The 17,137-nt window shown below is 45.1% G+C and overlaps 1 protein-coding gene across 1 annotated transcript; it reads left to right on the top strand.

Annotated features, from left to right (window-relative positions):
• The first annotated feature begins 1,974 nt into the window (after positions 1-1,974).
• LOC108798173 (myb-related transcription factor, partner of profilin-like) lies at positions 1,975-7,108 on the top strand. Its single transcript, XM_018569905.1, has 5 exons — positions 1,975-2,066; positions 3,785-4,080; positions 4,876-5,042; positions 5,288-5,365; positions 6,456-7,108. The coding sequence occupies exons 2-5, from the start codon at positions 3,809-3,811 to the stop codon at positions 7,106-7,108; spliced, it is 1,170 nt and encodes a 389-aa protein (XP_018425407.1). The 5' UTR covers positions 1,975-2,066; positions 3,785-3,808.
• Positions 7,109-17,137: the final 10,029 nt, after the last annotated feature.

Genomic DNA, 17,137 nt, shown 5'->3' with positions numbered 1-17,137 from the left:
CGATTCCTTTGCAGATCTCTTCAGGTTAGTAATAAACAACTCTGTGGTCCGTTGTGGTTGGTCCTGCACACTTGTCCTTATTATGAAAGTTGAGAAGATAAGAGCCGTCTATCAAGAGTTGACAGACAACACGTTCCGGGTGTAATGCACTTCATCAGGGCTGCAATATAACAGATAGAGGTTTTTATTGCAGTTGTTTTAGTAACAGAAATGTATAAGATATATATTCTATAACTGTAACTTAAACAAATTCTACATGAGACCGCTTTCTGGTATATTGAAGCCCTGATGAAGGGTTATTATGACCCCAAAAGTACGTTGGCTGTCCACTTCTTTATTGTGACTAATACAAATGTATATCTGGACCAATAGCTACAGCTTGGCCTTCTCATCCTTTCACTGACTCATGCAGGGACCCCATTGGGTCTTCACTGGGCCATTGAGATCTGCCAAACTATAGCAATCAATGGATTTATTTGTTATGTCCTGACCTCCACCACCCTAATATGGGAGCATTTCATTGCTGCCTGTTTTGGCTTTAGATATACTCTAAAGAAGAACTTCACTCCCCCACCCTATTCCGTCCCCATTCCCCTTTACCTTTTTCGTTGGGTTATGCAGAAAAACATTCTCACGCACCCACAAATCCAGCCAAGTTCTGTAGGGATCTGTCTCTCCGGCGCTGCACTGCTGGTCCCGTTCCACCATCTTTTTCTCTGATATCCTCAGGGGGATGTGTCTGTTTCTTACTACTTTTTGCAGTCGCCACCCCCCTTGATGACCCACGTGTGCCTTAGAGCACCCCAAGGCCTCTTGGGTTGCATGACGAGGCTACGGGCAACGCATACATTATTCTTGCCAAGGCGGGGAGGTATCATGGAAAATGATATCCCATTCATTCCTGCAGAAGAGAATCCCAAAGTCCCACATACCCCTCCAGTGTGTCCCGGTGCAGATAACCCATCCAATCCCACGCTGTGTGGTTGGACTTTCCTGATTAGTTACGCCCCTTTATGCCTCATAGCTCAAATCTTCTTCTCTATATTTAACCCTGAGAATTAAACATCTCGCACCAGAGATTCCCCCAGAAAAGGTATTAAAAAAAGGTAGTAATAAGGATCTGATTGTTGGAGAGGAGGAAGGTAGGAGTAGAGTGGGGGGAGGAGGGTGAAAGTCCATTTTAGCAATTAAACCCTTTTTATCATTATACTTTACTATCTCATACCTGACTGGAGACTCAGCTGAGAAGGGGGCTCTCATCCCACACCTCTGGAAGTGGCGACAGGGGATGTAAGGACAGAGTGGGGCTCAGGTGCCGGTACTGGTGGCTGGCCGGTTCTTGGGGAGGCGCTTGAGTGCGTTGGACCAGCTGGCGAATCGGCAAGACCGGGATAACACCGGGACCTCTTGAAACCAGAAGAGTCAACGGGTGTGAGATCAACAGAGCACTGGCTGGATGTAGCTGCTCAGGGTACTGATGGAGCGATCCACCAAGTGGCAGACCAAGAGGGAATTCAGGTTCAAGCCGAGGTCATACACAGGGAGCGGAATCTTGAGGTGCCGAATCACAGATCAGGAGCAGGGTCAGGAAACGTAAGCCAGGGTCATACACAAGAGGTCAAAGAGCAGAGGTACCGAATCAGGAGGAGGAGGCGGAGTCAATTGGTCACAAGCCTGGTTCATACACAGGACGTCAGGATACTGGAACAGAGTACAGGGCACACGGACCAGCTGAAGACCACTCAGCAACTTGGTGATGGCTTCATGTCCGTTTATATAGAATAGTGTGCACGCTAATGAGCGTGCACCTGTACGCTAACGAACGTGCTTCTGTACGCTCACGTGCGTGCGCTAAACGTTCCCATACACGCGCGTTCACGTGCTAAAGCGCGTTTTCCAGGAACGTTCAGCAATGGATTGCATGCCCGTAAGCAGGTAAGTCTCTTACATTTATTGTGTTTCCTACAGATGGAACCAGTAACAGAAGTACCCCAGGGAGGTGTCCCTTTCCTGTTTATTCCTGGGATCCTACACAGCAAGATCACAGGATCCCATACCAATATCAAGTAAGTGGATCAGAGGGTCTTATAATGTAGTGGGCAGGAGTTTTACAAAGTGGCAAAGCTTGTGCAACTGCCAGCTTTAATTTCTTTATGATTGGAGCATTGGGAAGTAAGAGCAATCATTTTCGGGGTATCGTTCACGTTTGAATTGATGAGCTGTAAAGGCGTTTAAATCGGCACTGGGCATGTGCATGGGCTTAGTGCGATTGGAGGTCACCCAACCCTGTGCAAAACTGTCAGTGACACATCCCCGAGGCGTTCCACCAACCCTTTGTCCCGTGTAGCTGCTGGGCGGCAGCAGCTGATTCGACCAGGAGCAGTTTTGTGCAGGCATGGGCGAAATCAGTTTGCACCGTGCCCATGCACATCCCTACTTGTGACCTATGGACACTTTTGGGTACTGCCATTTTACTTTGAGGCTTGGCATGTTTGGTATCTCCCTTACTCGACGCGACTCTATTACAGATATTTTTTTTACTCAAAATTTGAGTTTGATCGACGGTTGCACTAATATTGCGTGCCATGAAAAATCGCAACTGCCACGATTTTGGACGCTCGAAGTGAAGTGAGCTGAACACTGTTAGGCTATTCATTTCAGCCTTCCATGGCTGATTTCAGCCGTACATCGGCTACAAAATCAGCCGAACTTGCTCTGCATGTTCGGCTGAGCTGAAGTGCAGAAAGAGTTCGGCTCAGCCGATCCAACATCTGGATCGGCTGAGCGGGAGCTCACTCGCTGCCGTTCTCCCTGTATTCCCATAGGGGCCGAACGACAGTAAGTGAATAGCCGAATGCCACCAAGCGCCATTCAGGTCGGCTATTCTGCTCGGTAGCGAGCAGAATAGAAAAAAAGTTAAATTAATGAAAAAGAAAAACATTTGGAGAAATTATTTTTAACAATGTTAAAAGAAAAGAAAAATATTTTAAGGAAAAGGGAAAAGAAAAAAGAAAGAATATTTCAAAAAAGAAATGACGCACGCCGACCCGACCGCACGTGACAAACTCCCACCGCATAATGAAGCACCTGGCACGTGGCAGCAAAATAAAAACAATTTGGCGGTGACATCACCGCTAGCTCCGCCTAACTGTTTACTATTGTCCGAGACCTGCCAGAGTCTTCTAGCAGGTCCGGGGCAAAAGAAACAACTGGGCGGAGTCGGCCGTGATGTCACGGCTGGCTCCACCCAGTTGTTGTTGTTGTTGTTTAATGGCAGATCAGCATCCCCAGGTCATTTGGGGACGCTTATCTGTCATTAAAACTGGGCGGAGCGAGCCGTGAGATCCTGGCTGGCTCCGCCCAGCTGTCATTAGCGCTGAGAAAGGTCGCCTGCCACTACGGCTCAGCCAAGCCGAAGCATACGCGCTCGGCTCGGCTGCTGTACGGGCTATTGTGAATAGAGGAAGGGGCCAGTACAGATTTACTACTACAATGCACAGGAAGCCAGCTGATAGGAGTGGAGGGCACAGGTTAGTTGACCTCATCAGTCAGTTGCTGCACCTTCACTATGACATCACAGGCTGGGGGCGGTCCTTGACCATGCCATTTTGATTTAACTACAGTCGAGAAAAGCGGGGTCATACCCTGGGAGCCCCATTTGACAAGGATTTCATGACTACAGAACAAGCTGAACCGAGTTGTAAATGTGTTGACAGGAAAGGACTGTGAATTTAGCTTTTTGTGTACTCCGCCTCCTTATAATGACGTGATTGATTTCCCCCAGAGTGATGGCAGTCTGCTGTGGAAAATGGCAACCCACCAGCAGCCCTCTACCTGGGTTCGGAGGAGGAAAGGAGCAGGCAGCCGCAAAAAGAACCTGACCTTTTCCTTTGTGGAGAATATCGCCCTGATCCATGCAGTGGTGCCCTTCTGGGCCGATCTGTACGGGGAACGGGCGCCCTATCACACATTTGTCGAAAAGGCGGCCATGTGGGAACAAGTGGCGGCAGCCGTCAACAGCATTTCGCGACAAATCAGGACGGCCCAGCACTGTCGCAAGCGGGTGTCGGTCATTAAGAGGTAAATGTCATACACCTTTAATGTGTTATTGATGGTGCTTTTTGTTATGGTTTAGCAAGACGGTCTGAGGGTCTGACCTTGGGCGTTTTTTTTGGTGTCACATGATAGTCAAAAAAAAGGTTACCAGGATTCCCAGCAGGGAGTTTAGGTCCTTTCTCCTTGACATTAGGTTAAAAACTGAGCTCGAGGAGGTTTGGCCATCATCAAGGGCCGCCACTAGGCTGTGCTTTTGATTCTTGTCTACTCCTGAAGGTGGTGCTATAACCCATTGGTTAGAGATTCAGGATCTCCTCTGTGTCCACCAATCAACAAAAGAGAAATGATGCCTTCTTGTGACCTAAGCATGATCTTATCTACACATACAGTTCTGTACTAGCATCCAGCTCACGAAACATTTACTTTGTAATCCCTCGTATTTTTCTGCCTCAAGGATTAGTGACTGCCCGTGTCTGTGAGGACTTTAAAACCTCTTTACAACCGGTCCTCCACCCCCTCTCCCTCGCTATTCACAAAACTGTATATGGCCAAATGTTTGTGGACACCAGGCCATCACACCTAATATATGGCCAAACGTATGTGGACCCCCCTCCAAATGATTCAGGTGTCTCCAGCGAAGGGTACTGTTAATGTTTCAGCATACAAAGCCATTTTAGACATTTGTACACCTTTGGGGAAAGAGGACTATGACGTGCAAGTAGGGAGGGGGCTATTCTAGGGAATTATTTATGTGTGTGACCTGTTCTGCAGTCCATCTGGACTAATTGAAATAGTACTTTCAAATTTTTTTTGTGACAGGCAAATCCGGTTCAAATATATACAACATCGGGATGCCATTGAGAGGGCAGAAGGAGGAGAAGCTCCAAGGCCTCTGGTCCTCCTCCCATATGAGAAGGAGATGATGAGTGTCATAGGGGAGGAGCTGATTACCGGGCTGGGGGGCGATTTAGACACAGATCGTCCCGGTAATTGTGTTTTCACAGAACAAATACTGTTGTCTTGCCATTCCAAAGTACTGTCTTTGCTGAGCCCGGTATACTTTATTAATCACAGAATGTTAATTGCAGCTTCAGCTATTGATCTCTGTATACAGTAGAAATGTTTTCAAGGGATAGAGGAAAATTAACCTATTTATGACGGTTGATCAGAAGTTTTTTTTAATAAAGCTAATGTATTATAATGTATCAACATACAGTTTTTCCTTCTTAAGTTCAACTTCCAACAGAAGAAAGGGGAGTAGCAGACACCTTCTCATCCGCTGCACAGTCTGGTGATATCCTAACTCCTGGTAGGTCCCCAAATGTTGTGTTCATTGTAGGGATGCACCAATACTGATTTTTCGGTATCGAGTACCAATATTTTGCTTTCGGTACTTGCCGATACCGGTGCTTCCGCTGGCATGGAGCCGGCTTCCCGGGCAATCAGGAAGCCAGGTGGCGAGTAATGACCCATGTTCAGCATGGAGCCGGCTTCCCAGGCAATCAGGAAGCCGGGCGGAGGGTAATGACATGCCGTCTGGCTTCCTGATTGCCCAGGAAGCCGGCTCCATGTTATTTGGCCGGCTCGATTGTGATTGGCCAAGAAACTGGCTTCCCAGGCAATCAGCATCGGGCCGGCTTCCTGGCCAATCAGGAAGCGAGGAGGCGGGTCATTACTTTCCACCTGGCTTTCTGATTGGCCGGGAAGCCGACTTCATGCTGAACATGGGTCATTATTCGCCACCTGGCTTCCTGATTGCCCAGGAAGCCAGCTCCAGGTTCCCCTACGGCACTGCCGGTCAGAGGAAATCTTCCTCTGACTGGAAGTTCCGGTATGGGGGAAGGTATCGGAGCATTTGGGCGAGTACGAGTATCTAGCATCGGTATAGAATTGGTATCGGTGCTTCCCTAGTTCATTGTATGGAATGTAACAGCAGGAGCTGGAACGCACAAAGGGGAGGGGAACCCCCAAAACTCCCAGGTGGGCAGAAACATGGTATGGCAGGGACATCTCAATTTCTGAGACATACAAGAAGTCAGGGGCTGCTTCAGCCCTCCAAGCTTTACCTATAACTTTAATACTACTTTTGAATGGACTCACCCTTGAAGAGGAACCTCTTAGAAAATATATGTAGGCTGCTTCTGACCTCATTTGTAAAGTGCTTGTTGCCTTGCCTAATGTAAGATCAGACAACAACGCTCCTTCAGTATAGAACAACATTGCAGCAACTCTAAACTGATGCCTTCTTAACTCACAAGAGGGTTTTACCCAATTAAGATCTAAATGTATATCCTAATTGATAGACTGCTAGCAACTCTGGTTATCTAGTGCACATATATGTGAGATGTTAGTCAAATATGCTCATGTTCTGTGTTTAAATTCCTATTTTGTGTTTTTAGGCCACGAGGAAATAGAGGCCCTGGACTTGGCCCCAGCTCAGATTCTTGGAGAAGCATCATCATCTAGCCCATCAGGGGAGGGTTTAATGGACCTAAGCCAGGCTCCATCAAGTTTAGAGCCCCAGGATGTGACACCCCCAATCCCAGAGTTGCCCTCACAAGCAGTACCAGTGTTTTCTCCCAACTATGATGGAGAGGATGCCTCCATTTCCTCCCCTGCTCCCTCCACCCAAACCCCTCCTCATCAGCTGGAAGGCGCAAGTCTTCTCCAGTGCTGCATGGATACTCAAGCACAGCTCATTCAGGAGCACCGTCGGGCACGACGCAGCCTCAACCTCTTGTACAGGGAACAAAGGCGCCACCATCTTGTTGCTGAGCGGGAAAACCATCGCAATCACCTTCGGGCAGAGCAGGAGGCAATCCGTCATCACACCCGTATGGAGGAGGAAGCAGCTGGGTTGACCTGTGCCGTCCGCCAGCTGGTTGCCATTTTTGGGGGAGGAAGCTCACAGATAGACCCTGGCCAACTCCAGGTCACTGCTCAGTTATTGCGTGCCCACAAGAGTGCTAGAGTAACACATAATAGGGGAAGGCCTAGCAAGGGAGGCTCAAGTGCAGGAGTTTCTACTTCCAAAGGCCAGCCAGCAGAATAGCCTTTGTGAATTTGTCAGATTTCCCTTAGCCAAGGACAAGGACTACTTTTATCGTATTTGTTTTTGTATATAGAGCTGTATAATTATTATTTTTACATGAAAAAAAAACGGGTAAAGGTTTTTGACCCAAAATAAAATTCCATTAAAAATCGGTATGTAGCCAAAGGTTGTGGTGACGTCTGCTTTAAAAGACCTAATCTGGTGAACATTGCAATATTGTAAAATAGGATTTTTGTGCTTTCCTTAAAATTAGGGATGCACCGAAATGAAAAAAAAATGTCGGACCGAAACTGAAAATTTGTTTTATTTATTTCTTTTTTATAAACTTTTTAATTTTTTTATATTTTTATTTGTATTAAATATTTTTATTTTTTACATGACTTATAGGGGCTTTGGGGAAATATTAGGGGTCTAAACAGACCCCTGATATGTCCCTTTTAAAAAAGAAAAAGAGATAGAGAACACATAGTCCTCAATCTCTTTTTCTGCCGCCCCTGTTATCAATGAACAGGAATCCTCTATACTGAGTCTCCTGTTCATTCATAACTTGTGGAGATAGTATGTTTACCATGTCCACAATCATGAATGAACAGGAAGTGATGTAGATCACTTCCTATTCATTCATAATTGAGGACACAATAAACATACCATGTCCTTAATTATTTACAATCACTCAGCGATCACTGATCGCTGAGTGTTTGTACCCGCTCTCCATCCTGACAGCTGTCACAGGAGGCTGAGCGAGTGGTGCGGGGAGATCGCGTTCTGACAGCTGTCTCCTCCCCCACAGGAGGCAGGCCTCCTGTGACAGAACTGGCTGTCTCTGCCCACACACCGCTCTCCCGATCTGTCACAGGAGTCTGAGCGGTGTGGGGAGGAGAGACGCTGGCCACTCTTGGCGCTCTCCTCCCGCAGCGCTCGGCCGGCTATGACACTTTCTCTCCTCCCTGCTGGGACACAGAGCAGCGCCCAGCGGGGAGGAGAGAAAGCACGGATGCACCGCTATTTCAGCCAAAAAAATTGCACTTTCGCCATTTTGCCAAAAGTGCCATTTTTGGCCGATACGTTTCAGCTGCCAAAATATCGGTGCATTCCTACTTAAAATGCTTTTTTTGGAGTCCCCTGAGAGACCCAAGAAGTCATATACTGTCTATTATACTGCTGCCTAGAGGGGGATTGGACACTGGCAAACACAAATCTGATAGCTAGCCCCGGATAACATCTCTTACCAGCAGTCCTCATTTTGTAGCAAGCAGTACCAAGACCATGATCTTGGTGGGACCTGTGTCCCTCAATAGACTTCAGAAAACAAGAAGAAGAGTCTTCTCCACAAGTCTACGAATCAAAGAAGAGGGACCTAATGTTGGGTAGAGAGGTCCCACTGAGTCATTAAGCTGTTCCCTTTAGAGGATATTTGCAGCAGGAGACTAGCTTGTTCTGCATGCAAACAGCCCAGCGTGCCATGGGGTCCTTCTCGTACATCCTTTACTTGCAATCCTTTACCTCGGTGCATGAAACTCTCCTTCATATTCATAAGCTACCAGTTGGGAAGGACTGGGCCACCAGAGGATTGTCTTTAAGGGGATTAGCACAAATAGGACTAAGACCAACAGTAAGGACTAGGACTAAGACCACCGAAGTCCCATGTTGGTTAATGTTGCCTACAGGTTACTGGCACTTTCCAGTGCCGATACCTGACAAAACCAAACCCTGCTGGGTTTAAGGGCCTGTTCACACTAGATGCAGTGCGTTCCGGCCCGATTCGCATTGCGGCCTGCTCACTTTTTAGTGGGTCAGGAGGGGGCGTGACGGGCCATTCAAGTGAATGGCACCGTAGCCACGCCCTCCGGCCGCAATGTGATTGGCCACACGTGATCGCAAGGCACATTATGCCTGCGGTCCAGTCCGGTCCGATCAAAATAGTGCTTGCAGCATTTTGATTGCGGCGGACCGGGGCAATCAAAATGTGTTTCGTTTCAGGATTCGTAATTCGGACGTAATTCCGGAATTTGCGCGGACGAATGTTCGTACGTACGTAGCAGAATTGGCACAGTTGACATCTCTGTCTTCACTATTAAAGGGACATTAAAATCTTTTTATTTTTTTGTATCCGTTTAAACGTTGACAATGCACGCACAGGAATATGAAGTAATGTTTTGTTTTTATCTTCACATGCTATGAAATCCTCTTTTTGTACTCATTCATAACCAGCATAAATTTTTGGGCCCCTTACACGGCTTTAGGCCGGGCCCCCTCCCCTGCAGAGACCCCCCTCACCGCCGCCACACTGAGCCAGTCACACTGGTATTATTTTATATTTCTATAGCTCTGACATATACCACAGTGCTGTACAGAGAACACTGAGCCAGTCACATCAGTCAAGCTTGGAGCGGTGGAAGGAAAGAAAAAAAAAAAAGCAATCAATGCAGAATGGCACCGGCTATAGAGGACTACAAATCCCAGCAATAGTACATTACACAGCAATGCAGAATACCGCCATCTATAGAGGACTACAGCAAATCACAGCAATACAATATACATACAGTGTACAATGTATTGCTGGGATTTGTAGTTCTCTATAGCTGATGGTGCATATACAGCGCAATATACCATTTGCTATAGGAATACAACCAATCACTATCCCAGCAATGCATTTATACAGCTAACTCTTCAAGCAACTTTACTTTCTTCCCCCGAGATCTTGGGACTGACCGTTCTCCCACGCTGCAGTCTCCCTGCAACGACGTGATCATCCTGGCGGGCAGCGGTGGGAGAGAGCTCAGAGCTGGGTCAGGCGGGGAGCCGAAGTGTGTGGCGTGAAGCGTGCATCGTGTGTGGAGCCGTGAACAGGGGCAACTAATCGAAAGCCGACTAATCGATGATGGAAAACGTTGACAACATTTTCCATCATCGATTATAATCGACAAAGTCGATTAGCTGTTGAAGCCCCAGTCATATCAGTCCAGGCCTAGACTAGGACTAAAAATAGGCCTGGGCATTTGAGACTAGACATGTGCGATTCGTTTTGTTACGAATCGAAATTCGTACGAATTTCTCAAAATTCGAAAGCATCCGAAATCCGAATTGCAATGCTTCCGAATGTATCCGAAATACGAAATTCCGTTAACGATTTTCGGATCCAAATCCGAATTTCGTTACAACGGAAAAGTGACTGTTTGAGCAATCAGAGGTTTTCTTCTGCTGCTGGGGGAGGAGGTTTTTTGGGAAAATTACAAATTGAAATTGAATTAAGCTTTATTGGCAGGACCAAATACATTTTAGCATTGCCAAGGCATATGGGGAGGTTAATTACCTCTTTTAATATGGGAGTGGGAGACTTGGAGTCGATGGGAGATTCAGAATCGGACAAAATAATAATGTTCGTTATTATCGTTTTATTATCATATTAATTCTGATAATTCGTTATGATGAAGTCAAATTACCTTTTTTTAATATGGTAAATGGTAGTCACCAGTAGGGAGGGATGGTCCGCAGGTTCGATTTGAACATGAGTACGAATCGAACATTGTTCGTTCGAGCGTTGTGGGAGCCCCTCATAATGGGCTCAGCAGGTGTACAGACCCGGGAAGTCAGCACAGGGATGGTGGTAACCCCTCATAATAAACATAGCAGGATTTCAGACCCAGGAAGTCAGCACAGGGATTGTGGGAGCCCCTCATAATGAGCACAGCAGGTGTACAGACCCAGGATGTCAGCACAGGGATGGTGGGAGCCCCTCATAATGAGCACAGGAGGTGTACAGACCCGGGAAGTCAGCACAGGGATGGTGGGAGCCACTCCTAATGAGAACAGCTGTAGTACAGACCCGGGATCGGCCAGCTCATTGACGTTGTAAAAGCACCTTTTAACATGGTGGAAGGTGAGCCCTTTAAGCAATTGATGAAGGCTGTTGCACCCCTGTACCATGTTCCATCACGCAAGACATTCAGCCAAACGGTGTTGCCAGCCTTATTTTAGTCTTGTTTTGTGGTGCTAAAGGAGGAGATTGAAAGTGCAGGAGGACAGGCAGTGCACCTGACTACTGACCTGTGGAGTACATGTAGTTACTTTTAAAGAAAGACACAGAGACATTTGATGAACTGTATCTCAAAGTATTTTTATAATGTGAAAAAACCACATATAACATTTTTTTTCAGTTTTTACAATCGACCAAGAACATCAAGGATATTTCTATTACTGTCTTTCATCTCCTCTAGCTGCTTTTGTATAATTTCACTGTGCTTTTGCATCATTTCAATTTTCTTTTGTTGAGTCCACAATTCGCCAATGCAGCGCCCAACTGTTGCCCGGTACGACTCTTGAGCTATATGTACAAAAAAATACAATTATTAAAATAAGTCCGTTGTATTTTTATAATACCAAGAAATGTTTAACAATCAAACAGTGCATACCAGAGGTTGTGGCCTCCTCCACATATTCTACCTCCTCCACAACAATTGTTGTCTTATCATTTCACGGGCTTGGCTGGGTCGGGGTCACGTCCTGGGGCTGTTTGCCCTTTTGTGGAGTCGCTCTCCTAATTTTTCTTTGTTCTTTCTCTGTGATATAGCAAAGTAAAATCAATCTAAATAACGCAGAGATGACCAATAATATGGCATGTTCTTCACATTTTTCTTTTGTTATTGGGTAGTGACGTTTTCTATGATATTTTGGATTATTCTCCGAATTCTAAAGTTTTTTTAGAAGACCGTAGAATTGCAAAAAGAAGAACAAAATCGATGAAGTGGACAGTGAGCTGAATTGGAGAATATTTCCACTCTTTTGCACTACAGTACACATTTATCACTTCTCCTACATTGGCCAAACTCTTCACCCCTTTGTAAATATCACTTATTCTGCTTCATTTATCTTCAACTACAACAATAAAAGTTATTTTACTACAATTTCTTGGCCTATGGTAATTTCTCAACGTTTGGTCCAACTTGATTGCACTAAGCCAGGACGTCATCGTTCACGCGTGGCAATCCTAGCGATACCCAATCCTAGCGATACCTGTCTGCGGTCATCTTGTTGATATACGCAGGCAAAGAGAGAGGGTGGCAAAGTCACCTTGCGAGATAAGGTTTGCCACCGGGTCCCCTCCTGTCTCCTGATACTGTCGGGCAGTCGGTCCATGACCGAGCGCCCGACTTAGCAGAGGTGGGCTGACAATATATAAAACCACCTTAGATTGCATATAGGAAATTACACAAACCACAGTAATCATGTGGATACCTTAGAACATCACATGCATGCGTGAATCCTGAGCACAATTACTACTAATGGCAAACAGCCAATGTCATGATAAAAACGATGCATAAAATATAGATGCAAACAGCAATAAAGGTGGCCAAGCAGTAGAGCCGGTTATAGCACATGAGAAGATATTGTAGTTAGAGAGATGAAAAAAAGTACTTGATTTCAATGATTTTTAAAAATAATAATTCAAAATGGCCGCTGACCTTGTTGATCTGTGGAAGCCATATTGTATTTGGCAGTTATGATGTTGAGTTATCATATGTATAACATGTTTAGCATACTTCACTAGTGCTATAAATGCATATTTTGGCAATTTGATGCAATGTCTTAAAGTGATTGGCTTGCTGCGGCCATATTGATTTTGGTATCAGGCCTGGTTTTACAACCGTGGTAGAAGAGGTCACCCTGGATACATGTGCAAAGTTTTGGGTTATTCTGATAAATGGTTTCAGAGTTTAAGTTGTTGCCAGAATATTGCATAATCCAAAATGGCTGCAAAACCATGTGACCAATAGAGCTATAATGAGCACGTGTGGCAACAGAGCAAACAATAAGCTCACAGAGCAAGTTGTACATCTGTAGCTTTAGCGGTTCTGGAGATGCAGGTTTATGAATAGTTTACAAAAATCTTTCCAAAAAGCAAGATGGCTGCCACATCATGTGACCTATGACCTTTATATTATAATATGCTCTGCAGAGCATAGGGCTGTAGCATTGTGCAAAGTTTCATGACTTTTTGACTTACAGAGCACTTGTTGCAGGCATTAGAAAAAAGCGGCGTAATAATAATAACAATAATAATCTGAACAGATACATTAGGTGTCCTTTCAACTTCGTTGCTTGGCCACCTAATAAAAACACATCGGTACACATGATCTAAAATGTTATGCACCAAAAATGTATAATTACTTGTAAGAAGTTGTCGTATGTTCTTCAGCTGGTCCTCCTCTCGGTTCTTCAAATCCGACCACCTCTTGCGGATTTGATCTTTATTTCGTGTCTTTCCAAATTTTTTGGCTTTGCTGTTGATAACGTCAGTGATGACCTGCTCCTTCCGCGCATTTTTGCAGCCATATTTTTCACGCGTACAGTCGTAATCTTTTTTTTCGAAAATGCGAACCATCTCCACCATGGACATAGGTAAAGAACGCTTCTTTGGTGCAGAAGCCTTCTCTGTTGCAACCACCTGCACCTCCTCACCCTCAGTGTATAGCTGCTGGGTCCCACTTGTACTTGCAGTTTGTGGATTCTCCGAATTAGACATGTTGAAATAGTTTTCAAATAACAAAATCTCACTAGCTCAAAGATTGCTGCTCTTCACTCTTGCTCCTCTCTCTCGCCTCGAAATTCGTCCGGGACGGACTTACGCTATTGGTCCGGCTAAACTGTAGTTAACACCTAGGCGGATTGAATATGCGCGTTTTGCGCTGCGTTTTCTGCGCGGTTTGCACGTTCTGTACACTTTTGCTATGGCGTTTTATGCGCGTTTTTTTTTTTATTGACTACGGAGGTAGCCAATGAAAAAGACTTCCTGAGATCCACCACTACCTTTTCCTGTGACCTTGGTTACACTGTAACCTTGGTAACAGTGAGGAGATTCCGGAGATTGTGTATTGTGTTGTGCGACGTGTCAAAATGGATGTGTACAAACAGCGACGCATTGCAGCAGTAGTTGCCACAGTGCAGATCATGCGTTGGAGGAGAAGATTGAACAGGCGCCGGTTTTGGGTCCATCCTGTCATCGCGAACAGACAACAGCGAGGGCAGTTCTGGGCCATATATGAAAGTCTTCGTGGGCATGAGGATAAATTCTTTCAGTACACTCGCATGTCCATCAAGAGGTGCGTACAGGTGCAATACGAATATTCCTGTCAGTAATGATATTGTTCACATGTCATATATCATAGTAGTAGACGTGCGTTTCGTTCCGAATCAAAATTCAGACATTCGGATGTATCCGAATTCCGAATTACAGACATAACGAATGCAAACGAATCCGAATGTCCATTTCTGAAATTCGGTAGCGGTAGTTCGAACGTTCGTTTTGTTTTCTGTTCTTATTCGTTTGTTATTCGTTTCGTTCGTTGGAGCAAAGTGACATTAGAGAAGAAAAATATTTTTTCCCCCTCAAATGTCACTTTGCTGCAAACGAACAAACGAATAAGAACAGAAAACGAAACGAACGTTCGAACTACCGAATTTCGTCCGAATCCGAATAACGAAATAACACAAATCCGAATTTAAAACTAAACGAAACTAGACACATTTTTTGGCAGTGCACATGTCTACATAGTAGCATCCTTGATTTGCTTTTTAAATATATGTGATCTAATACATAGGTGACTAGCTTACAGTTAGGTAAGCAAGCACCAATTCAGCCTGTCGTTTATGTATATGCATGCATGTATATTAGGCAATTATATGTTAAATAAAAATATATGTTTTATTGCTTAATTGATTGCAGTGTTAACCATCACCTTGTATATTTTACAGTTTTGATGAGCTACTGGGGTTACTGTCCAGCCATTTGCAACGACAGGAGACTTTTTCCGAGAGAGTATTCCACCAGTGGAGAGACTGATCATCACTTTGCGGTAAGTTCACTTGGAGTGTGTCAATAGGTCAAAGTTTGTATCAGATAAAATTAATGTGTTATGTTTCAGGTCTACAAATTGGAATGTGATTTGGTTTTAAATCAAACTAGCATGTGGACTCCACTCAGAGCTATGGCATATGTTATTTTCCTATATGTGTATACCAGAACAGCCGATACCTAACCCCTTCTACCACAACATAAAAACATTAGCACAAGTTCCCCCAAAAAATACACACAAACTCATCAATCAATAATAAAATATTCTATTTAGTAGCAATAGAAAACCAATTTCAAACTTCTATAAAACCAGCAAGCCATCAATAGCAGCAGCAAACAACAAAGGCATTCTTCTTCCACAGCTTGGGAAAAGGCAAATGCGTTGGAGAACATGAGAAAGGTGTCTAGCTTGACAGATAGAACAACACAATTATCACAGATCGTGGTAATGGGGGGGCTGAAACCGAGGCATTCCCCGTGTGGAAATACCAACAGGCATTTGGTTACTGGTGGTGCTGTGCGTCAGACTAGTGGAGGGGAATACATAAGGGGAAGTAGGCCGTGAGTGCCATGTTTCAGGGTGGTGAGGATATTGCTGTGGTGCATATGGGTAGTGTTGAGAATGTTGGGTGTCCATGGGTGTAGCCTGTTGGGGTGGATATTGAATAGATGGGACCGGTAAGGGGGGAGTAGTTTGCTGTGAGGATCCACCCAGAGGAACGAGGGAGTCAAGGTAGTTCATGAGCCCAATGCGTGCTTCTGTCTGTCGTGTACTAGGCACCTTTTTCAGTTTCTCCTCCAAACTGAGTAGGAAAAATGCCTTGCATGATAATTGTTGTACTGGATGAGACATGGACTGCAGCACATCAACGAGCCTGTCCTCGTCTCTGTCAGTCCTCTGCCTACGTGGCCTGCCAATGGACCGTCCACAGAAAGGTACAAGGACTTGACGTGCAGATGGTGTTGCTGTCGGTGCTGGTGGGGTATCATCCGGCCCGGGGTGCTCTACAGAGTCTGCTGGATCAGCTGTAGGGCTTTGGGGTCCACTGGAGGGGCAGGGCTCAGTTGTCTGTGTGCCAGTGTGCTCCTCCTCTTGCGCTTGCTGCCTTTGACTGCTCTCCCAGCTCCTGTCGGTGCTGTCATTAGAAAAGAAGACATGAGTATGTTAATAATATTATTATCAATACGTAATGGAAAACAATATCCATGACCCTCATAAACAGTGTAAGTGACTTGACTTACCTCCGCATTTCTATACAGGGTATTAAAAATGCAAGCTGATCTGCATGTATATATCGGCTGTGCGCACAGCCAGCCGCTCCACTACGCTGTTCCCTCTCAATGCGCCTGTGCTTCATAAATGCGTCCTTCACGCTTTTCCCTTTTGTCTTCATCATAGCAACTGAAAACAAAAAAATAATTAATTATACTCATTGTATGTTTCCTTGATTTTTCTTTTCTTTAGATATTTAGCTACAGGACAGTCATTGGTGACTATCCACTATTCGTTCATGATCGGCAAATCTACAGCAAGTAACATCATCAGAGAAACATGCTGTGCCATCTGGGACGTCCTTCATGATCTAGTGATGTCCAAACCCAGCAAGGAGGAGTGGGAGCAAATGGCTGAAATGTTCTAGAAAAACTGCAATTTTCCCAATTGTGTGGGTGCTCTTGACGGAAAACATATCCGTATCATAAAACTAAAGTGGAGTGGAAGTCGGTATTTTAATTACAAAATGTTTTTTTCTGTCGTACTATTTGCAGTCGCTGATGCAAATTACTGCTTCAGATATATAGACGTTGGATCATATGGAAGCAGCTCTGACGCAGGTGTTTTTGCTCATTCACAATTTGCTCAAATGCTACATCAAAATGAACTGGACCTTCCAGGGAACACTACGCTGCCAGGCACGTCGAATCCTGCTATGCCTTTTGTTTTTTTAGGAGACGAGGCATTTGCTCTGAGTGAGCACCTTATGAGGCCATACTCCAGTCGAGGACTGACCCTTGAAAAGAGGGTATTTAACTATAGACTTACCCGAGCACGCAGGGTAGTCGAATGTGCATTTGGCATACTTGCCAACAAATGGAGATTTCTTCACTCACCTATCAACCTTAAAGTGGAGAACGCCATCTCTGCTGTGAAGGCTGCTTGTGCCCTGCACAATTTTGTT

Source organism: Nanorana parkeri, unplaced genomic scaffold, assembly GCF_000935625.1.
Source record: "Nanorana parkeri isolate BGI_ZX_2015 unplaced genomic scaffold, ASM93562v1 scaffold1424, whole genome shotgun sequence".
Lineage (NCBI taxonomy): Eukaryota > Metazoa > Chordata > Amphibia > Anura > Dicroglossidae > Nanorana > Nanorana parkeri.
The sequence above is the reverse complement of the archived record's forward strand: the minus strand, read 5'-3'. Positions and strand labels throughout refer to the sequence as shown.

Excerpts from the sequence above, each read along its gene's own strand:
- LOC108798173 (XM_018569905.1), top strand. The coding sequence starts at position 3,809 with ATGGCAACCCACCAGCAGCCCTCTACCTGGGTTCGGAGGAGGAAAGGA. Across the intron at positions 4,081-4,875 it reads CGGGTGTCGGTCATTAAGAG|GCAAATCCGGTTCAAATATA; the intron begins GTAAATGTCATA and ends TTTTTGTGACAG. Across the intron at positions 5,366-6,455 it reads TGGTGATATCCTAACTCCTG|GCCACGAGGAAATAGAGGCC; the intron begins GTAGGTCCCCAA and ends TTGTGTTTTTAG.